At 35.4% G+C, this 22,941-nt stretch overlaps 1 protein-coding gene across 14 annotated transcripts in view; it reads left to right on the top strand.

The window, feature by feature from the left end:
- The window catches only part of GPATCH8 (G-patch domain containing 8), a 102,228-nt gene that overhangs the window by 12,103 nt on the left and 67,184 nt on the right, over positions 1–22,941 (top strand). For 7 of the 14 annotated variants that reach the window (XM_014849368.3, XM_070483360.1, XM_070483352.1 and 4 more), the window contains exons 2-3: positions 11,920–11,994; positions 20,029–20,101. In XM_014849368.3, coding sequence (XP_014704854.1) covers positions 11,920–11,994; positions 20,029–20,101 — 148 coding nt within the window. Of the gene's footprint in view, positions 1–11,919; positions 11,995–12,998; positions 13,034–17,801; positions 17,820–20,028; positions 20,102–22,941 lie in introns of all 14 variants that reach the window. The other 7 variants (XM_070483357.1, XM_044746174.2, XM_070483355.1 and 4 more) reach the window with 3 other exon arrangements.

The following is a 22,941-nucleotide window of genomic DNA, read 5'->3' as shown; positions in this document are numbered from 1 at the left end:
GGTTTGAAATCACGTTTTATATTCCTTCCGTCCTCTTCTTTTTGCTTTGCCAGTAACATTCAAAAGGAACAAATGGATTCAGAGTGAAAAAAAGTAAACCCCTTAACCTTCTTAAAGACTACCACTATTTTCAGTTATATGATGGCTCTTTCAGAGATATATAATACATTTACAAGCATTTTCTACTCTACCTTTCCAAAGGGTAGCATGCAAGCACATTTTTCAGCACTTTGATTTTTTCTCTTAATAATACGCTTGGAGATTATTCCATAATCAAAAGACTTTTTGTTTGTTTTTATTTTAAACTAATTTTAGATTTGTAGAATGGTTGCAAAAGTAGTACAGAGAGTTTTAGTACACCACTCACCTAACTTCCCCTCTACAATATCCATACAGTGATCATAATATGGTTACCAAAACTAGGAAATTCACGTAGGTACAGTAATCTTAACTAAGCAATAGGCCTTATTTGAATTTTACCACTTTTTCCACTAATGTTCTTTTTCTGTTCCAGGATCCCATCTAGGATTCCACACTGAATGCATTTAGTTATTTCTTCTTTCTCTCCTCTAGTCTGTAACAGTTCTGCAGTTTTTCCATGTCTTTTGTGATAACCAGAAGGTTTTGACTAATAACTCTGCTTTATATGGAGACTATTGTTTCAGAATTATGGAGACAAGGTATTGTTTTTTTTAAATCTTTGAGTTTTGTATAGTGTAATACAGTGCTGGGAATATGGAACTAAGAATCAAGCCTTTATGAGTTGGTGACAGTCTATATCAGTTTTCTTATTTGTAAAATAGGGATGATTTAAAAATCCCCTAACCTCAACTAATTGCCAAATCCTGTGTTGAGTATCTCACAGTTTTGTTAGGGTAAGCTTTCTGAAGGTATTTTATAAAGCTAAAAGAAGCCGTACATGTTTATATATATGAAGTGGTATGACCCTTCCCAAAACTTGCTTTTCAATAAATCTTTTATTTTAGGACAGTTTTAGATTTACAGAAAGATTGCTAAGATAGAACAGAGTTCTCATATATATACCTCATAAACTCTGCACCCAGTTTCCCTGATTATTATCTTATATTAGTATGGCACATTTGTTACCATACTAATGAACCAACATTAATATATTATTATTAACTAAAGTCCATACCTTCATTCAGATCTCCTTAGTATTCCCCTAATGTCCTTTTTCTGTTCCAGGACCCCATAAAGGATACCACATTACATTTAGTTGTCATGTCTCTTTAAACTCTTGTTGGCTGTAATAGTTTCTAAAAACTTTTTTTTTTTTGTTTGAGAAAGATTAGCCCTGAGCTAACATCTGCTGCCAGTCCTCCTCTTTCTGCTGAGGAAGACTGGCCCTGAGCTAACATCCGTGCCCATCTTCCTCTACTTTTTATATGTGGGATGCCTGCCACAGCATGGCTTGCCAAGCGGTGCTATGTCCGCACCTGGGATCCGAACCAGCGAATCCCTGGCTGCCAAAGTGGAACTGTACACACTTAGCCGCTGCGCCACCGGGCCGGCCCCATCTAAAAACTTTTAAAGGGCAAAAATTTAATGTTATAATTGTCATTAATTTTGGGTCTAATTTAATAAATATTTCAATTTATCCTAAGTACCTCTGTATACTCTATAGCACAGTAGAACCCTGTGTCTAATTTTTATTGTATATTTGTTTAATCTTTTAGAGCAAACGCTTTGACTTGTATATTTGTGTTTGTGACATTGTTAGGAACACATGACTTATTTGATATAAAAGCCTTCATTAGGAGCATGGATCTGAAATTTATCATTGTCCTAAGGAAAAAAAGATTTGCTTTAAATGATCTGGTTTAGGGAAAACCAGGGACTGCTTGCTTCTTTTAGTTAAAGAAAGAGGGAGTGTTTCATATATCTTCTTTGATCCCCTTAATGGCCAAGACATGAAGTTCTTAACTCCTCTTTGAGAAAGGAGCTATCTAATCTTTAAGGCAGTTCCCTCCAAATCACCACTGTCTTTGATCTTCTCCAACAATTTTCCCCTTGGGTTTCTCTATATTGGCCCCTCCCCCTTAAAATCCTAATAAACGGTTTTAAAAAGCAAACTTTATTATACCACTCTCTTTCTTAAAGACCTTTACTAGCTGCACAGAGTAAATCATAGATCAGAGAATAAATCCTGTGACCTACAATGCTGTCCTTGTACCCTTCCGCTTCCTCAATGAGAGAGTCCCTGCACTTCTCCCCTGTGCTTGGCTCAGATCCAGCTCCTTCCACTTTGAAGTCTTGCTTGATACTCCTGGTCAGTGCTCGCCCAGCTTTTAGTTCACCTCTGTTATGGCATTCATCAAATTGTAATTCACTGTTTACCTGTCTCCTCCATAAGGCATGTTGCTTAAATCCAGTTACTCTTTCTTCATTTATATGTCCTGTGCCAGCACAGTTCCTAGTAAGCGGCAGAAAATTAGTGAATATTACGTATTGAATTGGAATAACATGTTCTTTTATGTAAATAAAAAGGGAAGAGACTGGTTCATAAGGACGGTTTTTTTTTTAGCAACTGTAAAGACTCAGTACTTCCACATCCTTGCTCTTGCCCCCTAATTTTTTCAGTCTTTTTAAGGTGATTTGCACTGTTCAAGTTAGACCCATTAAGGATTTTTTGGTAAAATACTTTTCTCCAGACATTTGCTTTGACTGAACTTGTAGGTAGAACTTTAATCTTATACCTAGATATATTACCTAGTCCAATAGCCTCTTGTCACAGGTGAGGAAAATTTGTGCTAACAGTGTCTTTAATTTTTTAGAACATTGTGCCCCCCCTTATTAAAATTCATTATTAAAAACAAGTAGTACAAATGTTAACGTGGATATTGTTAAAAGCTCACACTACCTTGTTAACAAAGTAAAAAGTGAAAGCCCTACTTTCTCCATGTCATTTCTTAGAGGTAATCATTGTTATCAGTTTTACCATTTTGTAGTAAAGTTTTAAAATGGACATACTGTTTGGAAGAAATGCCTTAGAAATAGTTACTATGGGTTTACTCAAATTATTAACTTTCTCTCTTTTTTATTTACTTTTTAAAAATATATAGACTTTATTTTTATTTGTTTTTTTGAGGAAGATTAGCCAGTCCTCTTTTTTGCTGAGGAAGACTGGCCCTGAGCTAACATTCATACCCATCTTCCTCTACTTTTTATATGTGGGACGCCTGCCACAGCATGACTTGACAAGTGTTGCATAGGTCTGCACCTGGGATCCAAACCAGTGAACCCCGGGCCACTGAAAGTGGAACATGCAAAGTTAACTGCTGTGCCACCAGGCAGGCCCCTAGACTTTATTTTTTAGAGCAGCTTTAGATCCACAGCAAAGGTGAGTTGAAAGTCCAGGGTTCCCATATTATCCATTTCCCACTTCACCTGCATAGCTGCCTCTACCATCAGCGTCTCACAACAGAGTGATACATTTGTTACAAGAGATGAGCCAACATTGAGGCTCATTATCAGCCAAGGTCCTAGTTTACATTAGGGTTCTCTCTTGGTGTAGTTCTGTGGGTTTTGACAAATGTAGTATAATGACGTGTATCCATCATTATAGTATCATGCAGCATAGTTTCAGTGCCCTAAACATCCATGCTCTACCTGTTCCTCCCTTCTCACCTAAGCCCCTGACAACCACTGATTTTTTTTTTTTTAATGTTTTCATAGTTTTGCCGTTTCTAGAACATTATATATTTGGAATCATACAGTATGTAACCTTTTCAGATTGGCTTCTTTCACTTAGTAATAATGTATTCAGGGTTCCTCCATGTCTTTTTGTGGCTTGATAGCTCATTTCTTTTTAGTGCTGAATAATAGTCCATTGTATGAATGTACCACAGTTAATCAATCTGTTCATCTGTTGAAGGATGTCTTGGTTGCTTCCAAGTTTTAGCAATTATGAGTAAAGCTGCTATAAACATCGTGTGCAGGATTTTGTGTAGATAACAAGTTTTTTACTCATTTGGGTAAATACCAAGCAATGTAGTTGCTGGATCATATGGTAAGATATGTTTGGTTTTGTAAGAAACTGCCAAACTGTCTTCCAAAGTGGCTGTACTATTTTGCCTTCCCACCAGCAATGAATGAGAGTTCCTGTTACTCCCATATCCTCCTCAGCATTTGGTGTTGTCAGTGTTTTGGATTTTAGCTTTTCTACTGTGTAGTGGTATTTCATTTTAATTTGCACTTCCTTAATGATATATGATGTTGAGTATCTTTTCATATTCTAATTTGCCACCTGTATATCATCTTTGGTGAGGTGTCGGTTCAGATCTTTTGCTCAGTTTTTTTTTTTTCTGGCCCTGAGCTAACGTCTGTTGCCAGTCTTCCTCTTTTTGCTTGAGGAAGATTGTCACTGAGCTAACATCTATGCCAGTCTTCCTCTATTTTGTATGTGGGATGCCACCACAGCATGGCTTGAGCAGTGTGTATGTCTGTGTCTGTGCCCAGGATCCGAACCTGCAAACCCTAGGCCGCTGAAGTGGAATACGCGAACTTAACCACTATGCCACCCGGCTGGCCCTGCTCAGTTTTTGATCGAGTTGTTTGTTTTTCTTATTGTTTAATGTTAAGAGTTCTTGTAAATTTTGGATAACTCTCCTTTATCAGGTGGGCCTTTTGCAAATATTTTCTCCCAGTCTGTGGCTTGTCTTCTTATTCCCCTGATAGTGCCTTTCACAGAGCACAAGTTTTAAATTTTAATAAACTCCAATTTATCAGCTATTTGTTATATCGATCACGCCTTTGGTGTTGTATCTAAAATGTCATCACCAAACTCAAGATTACCTAATTTTTTGTTTGCTTTTACTTGGTTTTTGTGTCATTGGTTGAGGCTGCATTTATTTTGGTGGTAAGTGAAAAATGTTATATGCTTCACCACCAAGGATTATTGTCATTGTGGTTAACCTTTTGCTTTGGTGGGAATTGATAGTGTTAATGTTTTTGTATGAACACATTTTAAATGAGTCAAATAGCCTTTTTCTATAGGGTAACTTTAATTCAGTTTAAATCTGCAGATTCATGAAATTTTAGGCCAAGAAATGGCATAAAAGAGTGTCCAGTTCAAGTTCTTCATTTTATGTGTGAGTACACAATGGATGAGAAATATAATATGATTTGTATGAAGTCATACAGCAAGTTAGCAATAAAAACAGCACTTAAAATTGGTAGTAGCCATTTAAAGAACTAAGATGGAAGATGTATTGATAATTTTTCTTGTATGAAAAGTACTTTTTTTTGTTGGTAGTATTTCTCATTCTCTGTGACTTAGTGTTATGATTTCTTACCCTTTAAAAGGGTAAGTTTTAAAACATTGAAAAATTTCAGCAGTTTTTATGCTTTTCAAATGTTGCAGCTGATTGGTTGGTTGGTTTGTTATGGCAAGTCAGATACTCCTGAATGTTGAGAAGTAATCTCTGTCAAATCACTAGATTAGTTATGGGTATTTGTGGAATATTTTTTTTCAGGCTATTTAAAGTGAATTGCTATTACTAATATCAGGAGATACTTAAATTTTAAAAAAACTAAACGTTAGATGTTTTTCTTCAGATAGATTTATCAGCTGCTGTCACATTTGCAGAACATTGCTTGCTTATTAGTTTTTGTCCACATAAATAGTCTGCACAGTTGTAATCAATGAACTACCACTTTAATTTTTCCCCTTCTATTTAACTTAACAGATTTCTGTATAGTTTTAAAATGTTTATGATGGCTCCCAAATTGTTATATTAATAAAACAGTATTAAACTCTTCCCCTGTTGGACATTTGTTTCTACTTTATAAAATATATTAGAGAAATGCCAAAATGAATATATTCTGCATTTTGAATTTGTGATAGCTATGGAAAATGTGATATTCTTCTCTCAGTGTTCCCTCCTCTTGTCTTTTCCTCCTGGAAAAAGAAAGTCACAGAGTAGCATAACAGAAAGAAAGAGCATGAACTTTGAAGTTATAGAGGCTTGAGTTTGGAATTTGGGCTTCTTTACTTACTATGTAAGTAACTTTGAGCATATTTCTTACACCCTCCGAATTCTATATCTGAAAATGGAAATAATGATGCTTACCTTGTTGGGTCATTGAAGGGATTAACTGAGATAATGCCTGTGAAGTACACAGTGCATGATACCTATTAATAGGTATTCAAAAGATAGCTGTTACAAATGTACTGTTTAGCAAGACCACAGGAGTAAATTGTTAAAATTGAGTTCCTCTCTTGAGCTTTCGTTTCTAACAATGTTTAATTTAGACTGTGAGTTAGTAAAAAATATCAGCAGGATACTTTTACTTTTTAATGTGTAAATTTGTTGGTTTCATTGAAAAGATCATTTGGTTAAAAATTTTTAAGTTTCTGAATCCATCTGTTTCGGTGTCTTTCACTATTATTAATTTTTCCCATCTAAACCGATCAGTTTTTTAAGTTGGAATTTACTATAGTTGGGATTACATTGTGGATGATTGGTAGATGCCTTTTTTTTAATAGCCAACTTCTCAGTGGCAAAGGAGTGATTCTGGTGTCAATTATTGAGAAGACTGGCAAAAAAATGAGCTGAGCTTGTGGCCTGTTAGGTCTAATATATAAGCTTTTAAAAAATATTTCAGGGGCCGCCCGGTGGCGCAGCAGTTAAGTTCGCATGTTCCACTTTAGCTGCCCGGGGTTCGCCAGTTCGGATCCCGGGTGCAGACGTGGCACAGCTTGGCAAGCCATGCTGTGTTGGGTGTACCACATATAAAGTAGAGGAAGATGGGCATGGATGTTAACTCAGGACCAGTCTTCCTCAGCAAAAAGAGGAGGATTGGCAGCAGTTAGCTCAGGGCTAATCTTCCTCAAAAAAAAAAAAAAATTCAAATACCCAAGTAAGTTTATTGTAAATGGTGTTGATTCAAAAATACATATGGTTTTCAATTTAAATCTTCAAAGATAAACAAAATGATTATGATTTCTGTTAGGGTATTTGAGTATTAGGTATTTAAGTATAAAATTTAAAAGGAAAAAAAACTTGCAGTTAAAAACAGGGCCTCCCTCTCATCTTTTCTCTGTTGGGTACTCAGTTGTCTTCGAGTTAACTCTGGCATCTGCTTCTTATGCATTCTAGAACTGTATATGCATGTTTTTTAGTTTGTTTTGTTTTTGTTTAATTAAAAAATCAGACAGTAATATTGACTTTTATTGTGATATGCCGTTCTGTGAATTTTAACATATGTATGGATTCATGTAACCACCACCATTATATGTTTACAGGACAGGATTTAAACTTTTTTAATGCTTAAAAAATATTTTTTAAGGAGGGAGATGTAGAAATACTGGCTTTCCCTTCATATTTCATTTAAAGAAATTATTAAGATACAGTGAAACTCATCCATTTTAGTGTAGAGTTCTTCAAGTTTTAACAAAATGTGTCATGGTATAGCCGCCACCTCAGTTAGTATATAGTCCCAAGCAACCACTGATTAGTTTTTTTCTCTAGTTGCCTTTTCCAGAATGTCATATAAATGGAATCATACAATAACTTTTTGAGTATGGATTCTTTCATTTAGCATAATACATTTGAGATTCATCTATGTTATTGCTTATATGATTAGTTTGTACCTTTTTATTACTGAGTAATAAGTCTGTTGTATGAGTGTGCCACGGTTTTTTAATCCATTTCCCAGTTGAGGGACATTTGAGTAGTTTCCAAACATTCACAGACAGATTTTTGTATGAACATAGGTTTTTCTTTTCGCTTGGGTAAATACCTAGGGACAGTATTGATGGGTTGTTTGGTAAGGGTGTGTTTAACTTTATAAGAAACTGCCAAACTGTTTTCTAAAGTGGCTGTACCATTTTACATTCCCACCAGCAATCTATGAGACTTTCCCATTCATGGTGCAATTTCATCAGTGCTTGGAATTGTTAGGTTTTTTTAAAGCCATTTTAATTAAAGTGTGTAGTGGTATCACCTAGTGATTTTAGTTTGTATTCCCCTAATGATTAATGATGATGAGTGCTTATTTGCCATCTGCATATCTTCTTTGGTGAAAGATCTGTTTAATCTTTTGCCCACTTTTAAAATTGGGTTTTCTTACTGTTGTGCTTTGAGAGTTCTTTATATATATTTGGATATAAGTCCTTTATCAGATATGAGATTTGTAAATATTTTCTGCCAATCCAGTTTTTCAATTTTTTTCTTTTATAAATTGTGTTTTGGCATTATGTCTTAAGAAATCTTTGTCTCAGGGGCCAGCACCATGGCCTAGTGGTTAAGTTCACATGCTCTGCTTCGGTGGCACAGGGTTTTGCCGGTTCAGATCTTGGACGCAGACCTAGCACTGCTCATCAAGTCATACTGAGGCGGTGTCCCACATAGCAGAACTAGAAGGACCTGCAACTAGAATATACAACTATGTACTGGGGTGCTTTGGAGAGAAGCAGCAGCAGCAAAAAAAGAAAAAAAAAAAAAGATTGGCAACAGATCTTAGCTCAGGGCCAATCTAAAAAAAAAAAATGGAAAGAAAAAATCTTTGTCTTGCCTGAGGTTACAGATATTTCCCCTATATATTTTCTTCTAGAAACTTTATAACTTTAGGTTTTACATTTAGGTGTGCGATACATTTTGAGTTTTTTAAAATTATGGTGTACAGTATGGACTGAGGCTTTTTTTTCCTTAAGGATACCTAGTTCCAGCACCATTTATTTACATTACTGTTATTTCTCTATGGAATTGCCTTTTACCTTTGTTGAAGATCAGTTAATCATAAATGTATGGGTCTTTTTCTGGACTCAAACCATATCATTAATCCTGTTTTATATTGTGTGTGATAGATCCAGAATGATTTGAAAACAGCTAGCTCTGTTTAGAAATTTCTTAACCATCTCATTTAGAACCTGGTGTTTATTGACAGTGGTTTGTCAATACAGGAGGATTTTCTAAAATGATTTTGTCTACAGATTAAAAGATTTTCCTAATGATTCATTATCTATTTAGAAAAACTTGAGTGATTTCTTGTGCAGTAAGGATGAACTAGAATGTCTTTTCCCAGATGTCCATTTTCTTTTTTTAGAATTACTTAGTAGTTCTCTAATAATATCTATGTTTGTGCTTTTATTGTATCATCTTTGGTAGTGATCAGTTTGGGGGCACTTCTCTTTTGATTTAAAACATAGTTCTCCTAAAAATAAAATCTTTAAAAAAAAGGGGGGGCTGGCCAAGTGGTTAAGTTCACTTGCTCTGCTTCAGTGGCCCAGGGTTTTGCCGGTTCGGATCCTGGGCGCAGACATGGCACTGTTCATCAAGCCATGCTGAGGCGGCGTCCCACATGCCACAACTAGAAGGACCAACAACTAAAAATATGCAACTATGTACTGGGGGGCTTTGGGGAGAAAAGGGAAAAATAAAATCTTTAAAACATGGTTGTCCTAAGTTAAATAAAGTTTTAATTACTTTAAAAATAGTACCAATTATTGTTGGTAGGATGAGATTATTCTTTTATCATTAAATCTAGAGCTGTAGAGTGAAAGAGAATTACGAGGTTTGGCTGGATATTGGTGTTCAATAACATTGTGAGGTTTGAGTTAATCTAGGTAGTTGAATGTTTATTATTTAGGAGTGGAGATGCACTTTGCAATTAACACCTTTTAAGTAACTGTTAAACTTTTAAATGTTGCAGTAGAAGTTAAAAGGCCAAGAGGCAGGTGTTATTTTAAAGGGATCATTTGACAAAATATTGGAGATTAATTTAAGACAGACTTACATGATTCATAGCTATTTTTTCACTTTTAGTATTTGTTGGTGATTGCTCTTTCTCATTTTTGGAATACCTGCTTTTAAATCTTGTTCCATTTTAAAAATTTGCTTTTTGTCTTTGGCTAACCCACTCCTGTCCTGTTATTCCTTTCTTCTTTTGAGTAGACTCTACTACACAATATTATTTTTATTTTTATCATTTTTATTGTGGTAAAATACACATAACATAAACTTGACCACTTTTATTATTTTAAAGTGTACATTTAGTGGCATTAAGTACATTAACAATGTTGTACAACCATTATCACCACTACTGTCTAGTTCAGAACTTGTTCCTCACTACCACACAATTTTAGCACCTAATTGTTCTCTAATGTTTAGCCACTATATTAAGTTTTAGGGTTGTGAGAAATAAATAGGACTCAGTTCTTCTCCTTAAGGACTTGAAGGAAGCAAGTGACTTAATATTTCTAACACAGTGCGGCACGTTGTATGTTAGAGCCCTCTATTGATGTTTCGTCTTTTCAACTAAATTTTTACCTTTAAAAAGCAAAGAAACTTTTTGTTAGGTTAACATTCAAGTTGTTGTACCACTCCAGTCACCGAATTAATTTAGGATAGATTGAAGTCTTTAGTCTTTTGATTTAGGTCCATTTAGGACTCACAAATCCTCATGCCCTCTACTTTGTAACAAGAAGGGAACCTGAAAACATTTTTTACCTGAAGATTAGCCTTGGGCTGACATTTCTTGCAAATCTTCCTCATTTTTTTGCTTGAGGAAGGTTAGCCCTGAGCTAACATCTGTGCCAGTCTTCCTCTGTTTTATATGTGGGTCGCTGCCACGGCCATGGCTGAGGAGTGGTGCTGGTTGGCACTCGGGATCTGAATCTGCAAACCCGGGCCTCTGAAGTGGAACTTAACCACCAGGCAATGGGGCCAGCCCAGAAAACTGATACTCTGATTTAAAGCTCTTCCTTTCTAATGGATCAGGAAGATCAGAGAAAACCATGATTAGAGAGAATGCCCTAGTTGTCTGCAGCTGTCCTCGATTGAACTGTTTTGACTTACTATAGTTACACTGACAGCTTGCTTGATAATGGTCAAATGCGGTATTATACAGGCGTGTTTATCTCTCTTGGCAGATCATTTTAGGAATAAGCTGCATTTGAGATGCTGTGTCAAGAGATTGTCTTTTTGAATTTCTTGAAACTTGGAAGTTAGCACGTGATTTTAAAGTTGAATGTTTTAGGAGTTTTAGTTCAAAGCAGTGTTATCAACATTGAACAGTATTATGATAGATTTTACTTGCATTCTTCTATTACTATGAGTTATTTTCTTTAGTATAGTATTGTTTATGGAAAGTAAAACACAGTATAGCCCTTGGGTTTTTTTGGTTTGTTTTTGTCTTTTTCCTACTTCTCTCCAAATCCCCCCAGTACATAGTTGTGTATTCTAGTTGTGGGTCCTTCCAGTTGTGCCATCTGGGACACCGCCTCAGCATGGCATGACGAGCGGTGTCATGTCCATGCCCAGGATCGGAACCAGGGAAACCCTGGGCCGCCGAAGCGGAGCACGCGAACTTAACCACTGAGCCATGGCGCCGGCCACGGCCCTTTGTTTTTTAAGATTCTGCAGTCTTCCTAATATAGTCAGTCTAAGAAAGAGTTGATATCCCAAATGATAGATAGTGTTTTAGTTATCAATTTCAATGCCTGTCATAGGAAGAAGAGTTCGTGTTTGCTAGACCTAGACTTCTAATAAATTGTTTTTATAGATCTTGAAACGTCTGAATTTGTGGCACAGTTTTGGTTGTCTATTGAAAGAATGAAAAGTTAGAAATAACCCCAAGTTTAATTAGGGTATTAATAATTTTGGCCTTGGGGCCGGCCCCGTGGCCAAGTGGTTAAAAGTTCACATGCTCCGCTTCGGCGGCGCAGGGTTTTGCTGGTTCAGATCCTGGGCGCAGGCATGGCACCGCTTGTCAGGCCATGCTGGGGCGGCGTCCCGCATGCCACAACTGGAAGGACCCACAACTAAAAATACACAACTATGTACCAGGGGGCTTTGGGGAGAAAAAGTAAAAAAAATAAAATCTTAAAATAATAATAATAATAATAATTTTGGCCTTTATTGCTTTTGAAAAGTAACTGTTGTCTTGTTTTTGCAGGGTAATCACTTTGATCAGTATGAAGAAGGACATTTGGAAATTGAACAAGCATCACTTGACAAGCCTATAGAATCGGTAAGATGATCAGTACTTAATTTTGGATCATAACTAGTTAGGTAGTGTTCGTGTGATACTTGATGTGAATGAAGTTAAGCTTATTAATAACTTATAGTACAGTTTAGAGCTGTTTTCTTGCATGCCCTATGGTAATCAAATAGAGTTTGGGATGTAATCTAATATTTAATATATCGGGAAATTAGTTTGAAAAATGTAGAAACAATTTAGAATTTTGATGGAAAAATATCATTTTGGCCCATACTGATATTCTGTTAAAGATAGCAAGTTAAAGTTTAGTGTTTTTGTAAATTGAATAAAGGAGTAAAATGTATTTTGATCCTTTAAAAGCTTCACCTTTTCTGGGCAACACATCATGTGTGAAATGTTCCATTAAGGACAGTTAAGAACTAATATGTTTTACTTACCAGACCCTTGTGAAACATGGTAAATTTGGTTTCTGTAGCTTAAGAGGTATCTGGTTTTTGTCAAAAGTTGATTTTTTCTCCCTCTTCACACAGCTTAGTTTTGGATATAGATGCAAAGCAATAGAACAAGATTTATTTTCCTGACTCTTAATTTTTAAAAAACCTTTAGTTTTTGAATACTATTTTAATTTTGAAAGCCCTTTATTTTCAAATTATACATTCCTTTGTTAGAATGTCTCAACTTGTTAAATACTTGTCAGTATTTGATGTTTGTGCTTAAGTATTTAGTAAGGATTTCAGTGATTATTGGTAAACTTGAGTGAAAAATGATCAAGAGAGAATCTTTATCTTTATAGCAGTTAAGACAATTCCCCTTTTCCTTTAAGAAACACCAGCTTCTCTACCCTTAGGAAAATCAGGCAATTTAGAGAGCACAGATATTTGAACTTTAGCTTTTATTTTCATAACTGTAACATAGTAAAGGATCAACATATATTTATGTTCCTAATTAGGTTGGTGTTGTGTGTGTTTGTGTGTATGTTTAGATGTTTACAGAAATTTACACAACTTGGGGTGTTCGACATTTTTCTTCCACAGCAGTTGGCCCATATTAGCTAAGCAGCCATGATCTGGTTTGTATTGCACGGTCTGCCTTTTTTTAATTTCTTCTCTAGGGTTTCTTTCTCCCCCACCTCCCTTTCTTATTTCTGTTCTTCTGGTCCAGTGAACACTGCATATAGTACCTTCTGTCTTAATGTGCTGGCATGATGCTAGACTTAGGCATGGCAGTAATTGATGACGCATGTGATAATGCTGCAGAGGGAGAATTCACATCTGATGTTGTGCTGAAGCCCAGTCTTGTGTTTTGACTTAAGGATAAAATGCCAAGCCCAGTTTGCTAAGTTAAAAATCACTGAAGTTTTTGCCTTAGTTCCGTGTCATCTTGGTAATTATCATGAGGCAGAATTTTACAATGAACTGTGTAGGCCAGCTAGATCAGTATCTTGTACTTGAAAAATAATTTATTTTTTCCCTTTTAATTTAAATGTCTCTCTGGGTCAAAGTTTAAGAACAGATAGCTGTCAGAAGCAAGGCCCAAGTACCATATTCTACAAGGTACATGGTTGATTAATATTCTTATACAAGCTATTATTCTGTGGGTACTCTGACTCAACAGTAGCAGGAAGTTTAACTAACTAGATTTGCAGACCAGTATTCATTATTACTATACTCAACAAAGATTTTTAAAAAGCACTAAATTAAATGATACTTAAAATTATGTAAGCCTTTTTTTTAGGGCTACATTTTAAGGTTTTTGGAAAATTCATTCCTTTGGCATGTGAGACTAATGCTCTTTTTCCTCTCACACTGTCCAGGATTTTTTCCAGCACATGTCATAGGGAGAACACTATCAGAAGACAGTCTGAGTAATCATTGTTGAGTAATCTCAATGAGTAGGAGTGGAATTGATACATGCCTTTTGTTAAATAGTTTTCTCTTCACTGAAAATAGCAAATGGTAAAATACTGGTACTGGATATTTAATTTTTTTAATAAATAAGTGTATGTTTAGAGATGTATATTAATTGTATTTCTAATGAAAATTTACTTCTGAAACACATAAATATATGCATTATTTGTGATGTGGTAGTTTAGGTAGTAGGAGGGGCTCCATACCCTGCACTGTGGTATAAAGAAGTGGGACATACAAGTTAGGAGGGATTTTATTTCTGTTATCAAATCATTTGGGGATAAATTTAAAGTTTTTAAAGATCTCCTAAAATGATTGGCAACAAAGTAGGTAGTGTTGTGCTGACCCCCCTACCCCCCCAAAAGAAGAGAAGTGCCCACCAAATAAGTATATGTTAGTTATATGGCTGGCTATATTGAACTATCTTGTTTTTAGGGGGAAATGGCGTTGCTTCTAACAGAGAGAGTCTCTGCTGAATTAAAATCTTTCTCTGCAGCAATATCTATTGAGAGGTGCTGACTGTTTTGCTACAGCATGCAACTCAAAAGTGGCTGGAAATAATGCAGCTTTGGGAGTCTACAGATCATTGCAGGAGCTAAAGGTCTAGTCATTTTTTTTTTAACAAAGGTAATCTGCAGCAGCTGGTAACCATGGAAGTTTCTGCACAGGTTTGTGCCAAGAATATGCCTGTGTGAAGGGTTATTGTGAGTATAGGATTAAGGTCTTTTGTAATAGGGTAAGTTTGTTGCAAACCGGCAGGATGGGAAATGAGATACAGAGATGCAATAATGCATTATTCTTTTAGTAAACTTCTGAAGCCTAGATTTGTTAGTGAGCTGTTACAGATACTCAGTTTCGATCAGGAAATGTTGAAAACACATCAAAATCCAGCATTTGTAAAGTATTTCATAATCTTTGTTTTAAAGTTTTATTTCCTCTGCTTTATTTCAACCAACCAGATATCTTTCAATGAAATTTCTGGTCAAGAATAAAGCACTATTCTAAGAAAATTATGAAAGAATTGCCTGACAGCTTGATTATCTGAATTAAAGAGAAGGTGGAAAGTACTAACATTTTACCCTTAATTGCAAAAAACTTCTTAGAACTGAATTTTAATTTATTGTTTTGTGAGATTCTTAGGTGCCAGCCATTATATTTTTGACCTCTACATACTTAAAATATTTAGAAAACAGATAAAATTGTAATCTAAAGCCATAGCCCAGAATAGGAGTCCACCATAGTTCCAAGAATTGGTTGATATGATTTAGGATATATGATCCTTTATGAGCTTTACCATAGAAGGAGGAAGAGAAATCAGATGAGAGAGAGATTATAAGCTATACAAAAGGCAAAATGCCTGCACCATAGATTTAAAATATCTTGTCATTGTTGCAGTTGGACGTAAAACTACCCATTAGTTGGTCTTTGTTCTACCTGACTGATTAAAATCCTGTCTTTAGAGTTGTCAGGTTGACTGAAGAGGTTGTAAAAATTAATATGAGTTTTCAAACTCCATTTGCTGATGTTTACTTTGCTCACCTAGGGATTTAGAAGTATATGTATAATTGGGTTTTGTCATGTTGCCTGTCTGTTTAGATCTGTGGACTCCACTAGTTTCCAACTGTAACTCTCTAAGACTGCTGATCTGACAGTTGGCAGTGACCATCCATGGACTGCACTACAGATAACGTGCTTCTTGGAGCTGAATGGTGTAGCATTACTATATGGCTTTTCTCTCTAGTCTTCATTGTGTCATCTGTAGTGAGCTATATAGATTTTTTGTTTTGGGAATTTTTACAACTTGTTGTTTGCATGGGTTCACCTAGTAGCATTTGGTTTTTGCTTATAGAGTCTTTAATACACAATCGGCAAAGCTTACAATCCACTCAAGAGACTTAACCATTTTTGTCATTGTTGAAAGTGGGCTAAATGGTGTAAATTAAATGTGGCTGTCTACTAAAAGAAAATTCAGCATGGAATTAATATTCATATAGTCACTGACATAATTGTAGTATAGTTTTCTCTTGAGACATGATATTCTATTTTCTGCTATAAAAACTTGGAATCAACCCCATACAATAAAGTAAATTTTTATCTGTGTTTTGGCAGCCTCCCAGTATACAAATTGGTGGTGCTATTGCCAAAATGATCGTTGTTCTGTGATGCTGTACAGCTTTATGGAGCAGAGAAAAGTTCCTGGGGAAGTTTTCTAGTTTCTTTTTAATTAATACATAAAGATATTGAGGAATGGCTGAAACAATTAATAATCATTTTTTCCCCTAGTATTGTTTTTTCAGCATATTGTTAGTTGTTTATAATACACGTTTCTTGCTTTCAAATATCTTTGCTTTTAAAAATTATACCCTCCTTTCTCACACATATAATAGAGGGGAACAAAGGATAAAAATGTAGCATTTTAATTATACATTTAAGTTTAGAAATAGAAAAAAAAAAAGTAAAGGCCAGCTGAGGTAAATCTAGGTGAAAAAAGTTGGGGTTTTCAGCTTAGCTTTGTGATTTAACCAGAACTAAGAAGAACTTCATGCCCAACCACAGAAAATGCTGCACAGCCACCATTTTGGAGTCTTGGGCACAGAGAGTTACAAATAGGTTGTGGGAACTCTCTATGAAGTGTGTGGAAAACCAGCTGTTTGACTGCTTCCCTTGGGCAAAGTTCAGTTGTTTTATTAATTAGTTTAAAATTAGTATTTCCCTGCACTTCTTCCACGTGCGTTTAAATTATAAACACCCTACCACTGTCATGCCTCTTTGTTAGTCTTAAACCAGACTGTGTTAAAAAAATTTTCTACAGTTTATTTTTGGTTCTGTGAGATTATAATTAAACCCCAAATTATGTATTTTATTTAAAAGTTAAAAAAACTGAAGGACATTTTAGTCACTATTATAGTGATAGAAATAGTAAATTGTCACTGTTTTAGAAGTAAATTTAGTGCTCATTGCCCTTGTTATGCCTAGATTACCTGTTTGGGCTATAAATTACTTACTCCAATTTACTGTTATTAATAGCATCCATGGGAATAATTGGCAAAATCACAACCCTAAACAGAGTAGATGAATTATTTTCACAGGCTAGTGACTGAGTCCCTTATTTATCAGTGGAAGTTTAGTCGACATTTTGATCATTTCAGAAGTAGACAAGTCTGCTTTGTTCTACTTTGTTATAAGATATTTTGGTGTGCCCTCCTTGCTTTAATCATCATCCTTAAGCCTGTTGGATTTTTGATGAGTGTTTATAAAACTTTTTTCTTTTTTTGGTAGGAAAAGGGACCATACTGAATACTAGCCCTTTCTGCAGAGTCACAGAGCTGCCTTTTTTCCTCCAAAAGTAGGTAGTCTGGAATGATAGGAAAGGTCTAGATTTTCTGTTAGTCATTCACTTAATCTAGGAGGTTGGTGAGTGGAAGAGGTTCCGGGAGACATGTCTGTTGTTTCTGTTGCATTTGTTGTAATCACAAGGACATAGAGTGGCATGTTACTTTTAATATAGCCCCTGACATTTCATTCCATATTCATACTTAGGAAGGTAGATTTAATTAAAGAACACTTTTCACCTATAGTTTTAGAAAAGAAATGCCGCTGCCATTTTGTATTAATAGCTTTTTTTGAGAAGGTGACAGCCATCTTGAGTGGTTTTGTAAAAGTGGTGCTAATGTGTATAACCCCAAATTTTTCTTTTTTCTCCCTCTCCCTTTAACATTTGCTTTTCCTTTCACTGTTGTCAGTCACAACACGCTGCTCTTGAATCTCTCAGCTGGTCTTGACTCGTGAATTTACTTATGCTTTCACCCTTCTTTAATAAATACATTAATTGCAAGCAGTGAATTGAAAACAAGACAAAAAAAAAAAAAACGACCATTAGTGATTGGACAGTTTCTTACTTTGTGTTACATTTAACTGTTCTTTTGACAGCCCAGTTTTTAAAGCCAGGTTCGTATGGAAATGCTTTCACTCCACTTGCACTGCTTTTGGAAATAGCATACTGCTTCATCTGTCTGTTTATTTTAGTGCATTCATGATATAACACAGTCAGCATAATGTCTCATCTCCACTTAGCCAAAGATTGAGTTTTGTTAAATAAAGGGGGCAACAATTTTTGTCAGCATGGTTTAATACCCTAAATCTCTGTGCCAAGTATAGTTGTAAAATTTGTCTATTAAAAGATTAAATAACCATTTAATCAACTACATAATCTTAGAGTCATTCTGCTATCCTTGTCCTTTCCATAGTTGTTCAGTTGTAGAAGTTATGATATAAAATAAGGATTTTATGTACAGGTAAGTTTATTTTCGTAGTAATATAATAAAAGCCTCCTTACCTTTTCATTTTCTGCTAACATTACTTGTATTAAGACTTAATTTTTTTTTTTTTTTTTTACAGTCAAGTTATTTATAAATAGCCAGTCAGTCCTGGTTAAGGGGATGCTTTTCTTGACAGTTCAGTTGGGAAGAGAGAAGGGAAGAAAAAGAGGCAAAAGTGTTGGATTAAGTTTTTGTGATAATAATGTGGAAGTCATACCTGGGATTACCCGTAATCACAGCATTTTCTGGTTCTTTCAGTTCCTAGCAAAAAATAATTTCTAGTGACATTTTGTGCACCACAATGATTTTGTATATATATGTGTCAAACAACGGTATCTTTAGAAACAAGTTTTTCATTATCCTTTGCCTCATTTTTGTTTTTAAAAAGGTGTCCTGATCTTTTTTCCCCTCCGATCAATGAAATAATTGGCTGCTCAGCACAGTTTCCAGTTTGCAGGCTGTCATAAAGTTGTAGAAGGAAATTGTCTTTTTAAAAAATTTTTTAAAACAGAGCATTGGGAAGGCTTAATGTTTCTCTTTTAACTTACTGTCAGAGAAGATAACAGTAAAATAATAATTTTTCATTCCTCTGTAACTCCAAAGAGCATTTTGCCATTGAGTATTGAGCCAGAGATAAAAAGCAGTTTAATATGAGATTCTTTATTTTAATTCAGAGATTTATGGTTTTAACTTTATAAATTGGTTTCAGGAAATGGGTTGTTTTCCAATGGTGATACCAAATTAATACTATAAATTACATTTTAATGCATATAGGACACTTTGTGTTTATAATTTTTAAATGTTTTCCTTTGGATGAGTAGCATCTTTTTATCTGATGCAGTTAATGGTTACTTTAGCTTTGTGTCCATACTTCACAGTATTTGTAAAAAGCAAAGAATTGGACAAAGGTCTGCAGAGGTTTCTAAGATCTTGAACTCTTACGCAGAAGCTGACATTTAATTGTTGTTTCTGGTGTCATTTCATAGAATTTACATTGAAATACCTTTTCCAGTGTGCTCCTAGGAAGATGAGACATTATGTATATTGGTTTTTTCCCCCTACATGCACTAATGGTTCTTTACTGTTAACTTACTGCTAGGCCTGTTTCATTCTAACATTTTAGCATTTTTGTTAGATTACATGTTGAAATGCATCACTCAGTCTGTGCTTGAGCTCATTTTATTTTTCTGTTTAATCAATTTAATTTCTTGTTTTACTAACTTCACTGTTTTTTCAGTTTAATATTGGCTGCATGCTAGTTAAATATTTATATTTTTTATATATATATATTAAAAAACCAATCAAGTCTAGCCTGGATTTTGCTCTGATTGTGTTTTCATTTCTAGTGGTGGGGCAGTCTTACACTTACAACTTACTTTGTATCATGAAAGCCTGACACATAAACAAAGTAACTAAACACAATGTAGATTTTCTTTAAAAAAAAAACTCTTAAAGTGGTGCTGTCTAGGTGGTGGATATGATTGTATAAGTACCTTGATTTTATGCTTTTTAATGTTAGTTTTAAACTTCATAAATGTATTCTTCCCCATTTTCCCCTTCCCTTTTTTCTCCTTTTTAAAGTGTTATGTGCAAAAGTTGCCCAGCACACCATCAGAAAGGACCCTTTATCCCCTATGTTCTTCCCATATAAAATACTAGCCAGCATTTCTTTTTACATTAATGTCCCTTTTATTGGGCACATTTACCCTATTATTAGCACTTTTTTGCATGCATATATGTAGAATTATCTCTTGCTCATCACCTGTTTAAATGTCACTAGGAAGGGAAGAATATATTATTGGAATATTTTTGGTTTGTCTCTCTGTTCTGTCTGTCAGGATAATATTGGACATCGCTTACTCCAGAAACATGGGTGGAAGCTGGGCCAGGGATTGGGAAAATCTCTTCAGGGTAAGTTTTTTAAGTGTACAGAAATTTAAAAAAAGAAAGAAAACAATGTTTCTGATGCAGATCTTGTGCCTGAATATATTTGTTGTCTTTTTTAAAAAAGTGTTTGGTTTTTTCCTCCTGCCTTTCCCCCTTAGAATAGTCTGTTTTTCCTGTAACTGTATTGTACGTCACTTTTAAGCTAATATTTGCAAGAGTAAGCTGCTATGTCATGAATACTTTCAGACCAAACATATTGTGTATGGCTCACCAGTTTTAAATTGTTTTGGTGGGGATGATGGGTGGGTGGAGTAAAAGACGTTCATAGTATCCGAGTGTGCTTTATTTGTGTCATTTAGTGATGTCGTATTGTGGCTTCAGTATTATAAAGAGAACCATTCAATAGCCGAATTTAATTTTTGCCTTCCTAAATTCTCCCTGGAGATTTTTTTCTCTGTACTCAGAATCCATGTAGTAGTAGAAAAGTTAACCCACATGAAGTATAAAATGGAAGCAGAGGTTTTCTAGGGCTTTCTGAGCTGAGAGGCCATTTCTCAGGTTCAGATCAGGCTCTGGAAAATGTATGGCTTAGTGTTTCCATTATATTTATTTTTTCTTTTACCTGTACTAATTATTTGGATAAAAACAAGATACTAATATGTCTGCTTCCGAGTTCTTGCTAGTTGGAAACTAACCAGTTACATTCACTTTTTAGCTCCTTCTACTCAAGAGCTACTGTTTATTCTTTGCAGATGTAAACACTACCTCAGAAAATGATGGGAATCACTGCACTTCTGCATCTGGTCATGGAGGGTCTCATTGTGTAAAGGGATCTTTGGGGAGAGGTGTGCTACTGTTGACTAATTCTTTAAATTTTGGAAGTAGATTTCTCCACTTTGGAGGGGAAGTCTAATCAGTTCAAGTGTGTGTGTGCTAAGGGGCACAAGAGGACAGGGCATGAAGCAGGGCATTTCAGTCTTTAAAACTTTGGCTTTTTAAATTACATTTCTACATATTCTATTCAGTGATGACACAAAGGAGATGCTCAATAAATATATTTCAAATTAATATTTATTACTAAGCATTAACCTATTCTTTTGGGGAGATTGAAAGATTTGATTACCATTAAACTTGTTTTCCCAGTGGTGCAAGTATTCATTGCTAACAGTAAAAGAACGCTCTATAATTAAGAGCAATTTGTATGCCATAGACCCTAGATTTTGTAACAAAACAGAAGAGAGGTAGGGTAATCAGGACTGAAATAGAAATGACTTCTTGATAGAATTTGTCCCAGTGGTTTGCATAGTTATAAGTGCTGGGTTGAGTTGAATGGAGGTGATTGCTCAGAAGAAGATCTGAAGACTGGATTTGATCTTTCCTTAGTATTTGAAACATCTCTTCCTATCAGAGATGCCCAGGAGCACTGTTGATTGTTAGTCTCTTTGTTCAGGCACACAAGGGAGTAGAATTTGGGACATTTCATAGGGACTGGGGCTAGCAGATCTGTTTGAATCCCCAAAGTTTCCATTGTAAGCATCAGAGACCTTTTAAAGTACAACTGGAACATGCAGAAAGAATGAGAGACAGAGAGTGAGTTTAAGAAAGGAGAGGTACATGAGGATTTTCCCCTATTTTTGAGTGATAGAAAATTATTATTATTTTATTTTAAGAATACTTTAGAATTTTGGTTCTCTTTAAACTTTGAACTCCTTGAAAAGAAGAATTAGGTTTTATCCATTATCTACGTCCATTTCCATGGTAACAGGCGTATAATAAGCACTCAGTAACTCATAAATCCATTATTCATTTAAAAGACAAGGGAAATTTGAGGCTCTTCTTTTTTTTTTTTTTCAGTTGTGGTAAGAAACATAACATAAAATTAGCATCTTAACTTTTTTTGTTGTTGTTGTGGAAGATTAGCTCTGAGCTAACCCATCTTAACTATTTTTAAGTGTACAGTTCAGTAGTGTTAACTAAATTCACATTGTGGTGCAAAGCCGATCTGTTTTGAGTGGCTGGTACAGTGTCTTTACCCTTCAAAAAGAATGGAACCTTATTCTATTACCAACATTAGAGGGGGAGTTTGTCTTGTAAATGGCTCTTTATTTTTCAGTGTCAGATTCAGCAGTGTGCAGGCATTGTGCTGGTTTCTATTACATAGCTCTTTCTGTAATACCAACATGGTCTGACCTAGAATATAGCCACATTTTGGCATATTGAGGTAATTCATGACAGATTTTTTTTTTGAGGAAGATTAGCCCTGAGCTACCATCTGCCACCAATCTTCCTCTTTTTGCTGAGGGAGACTGGCTCTGAGCTAACATCCATGCCCATCTTCCTCTACTTTATATGTGAGACACCTGCCGCAGCATGGCTTGCCAAGTGGTGCCTAGGTCTGCACCCAGGATCCAAACTGGTGAACCCCAGACCACAGAAGCGGAATGTGCAAGCTTAACCGCTGCGCCACCAGGCTGGCCCTCAGGTTTTTTCATTGTACCAGACCTTTGCTATAAATAACCACTGAAGAAAGCCCTATTGCTTAGTGAAAATAATAATACCTCCTTAGTATTGCATAAACTAGTTACTGCATGTAATTTCTAGGCTCACAGCTTTGTAAGTTTTTTGTATTTACTAGTTTATTGTCAACTTTCACTTTTCCTTTTTATTTGATTTTAAGGCTGTAACGTCTTTAGCACATAACCATCCACTAAAATTTAAACCTGATCTCTTTGGGATTTCTTGTTAATGTTTAAAAATTATTTTGGCCCATGCGAGCTTTTTACAAAGACTGCCAGTCCTTGGGGTTCCGGTGCAGATATCTTGTTACTGGGTAGGTGGGGGAATAGGGCATGCTGACTCTGGAA

Source organism: Equus asinus, chromosome 13, assembly GCF_041296235.1.
Source record: "Equus asinus isolate D_3611 breed Donkey chromosome 13, EquAss-T2T_v2, whole genome shotgun sequence".
Lineage (NCBI taxonomy): Eukaryota > Metazoa > Chordata > Mammalia > Perissodactyla > Equidae > Equus > Equus asinus.
This window is presented reverse-complemented; position numbering and strand designations above follow the sequence as displayed.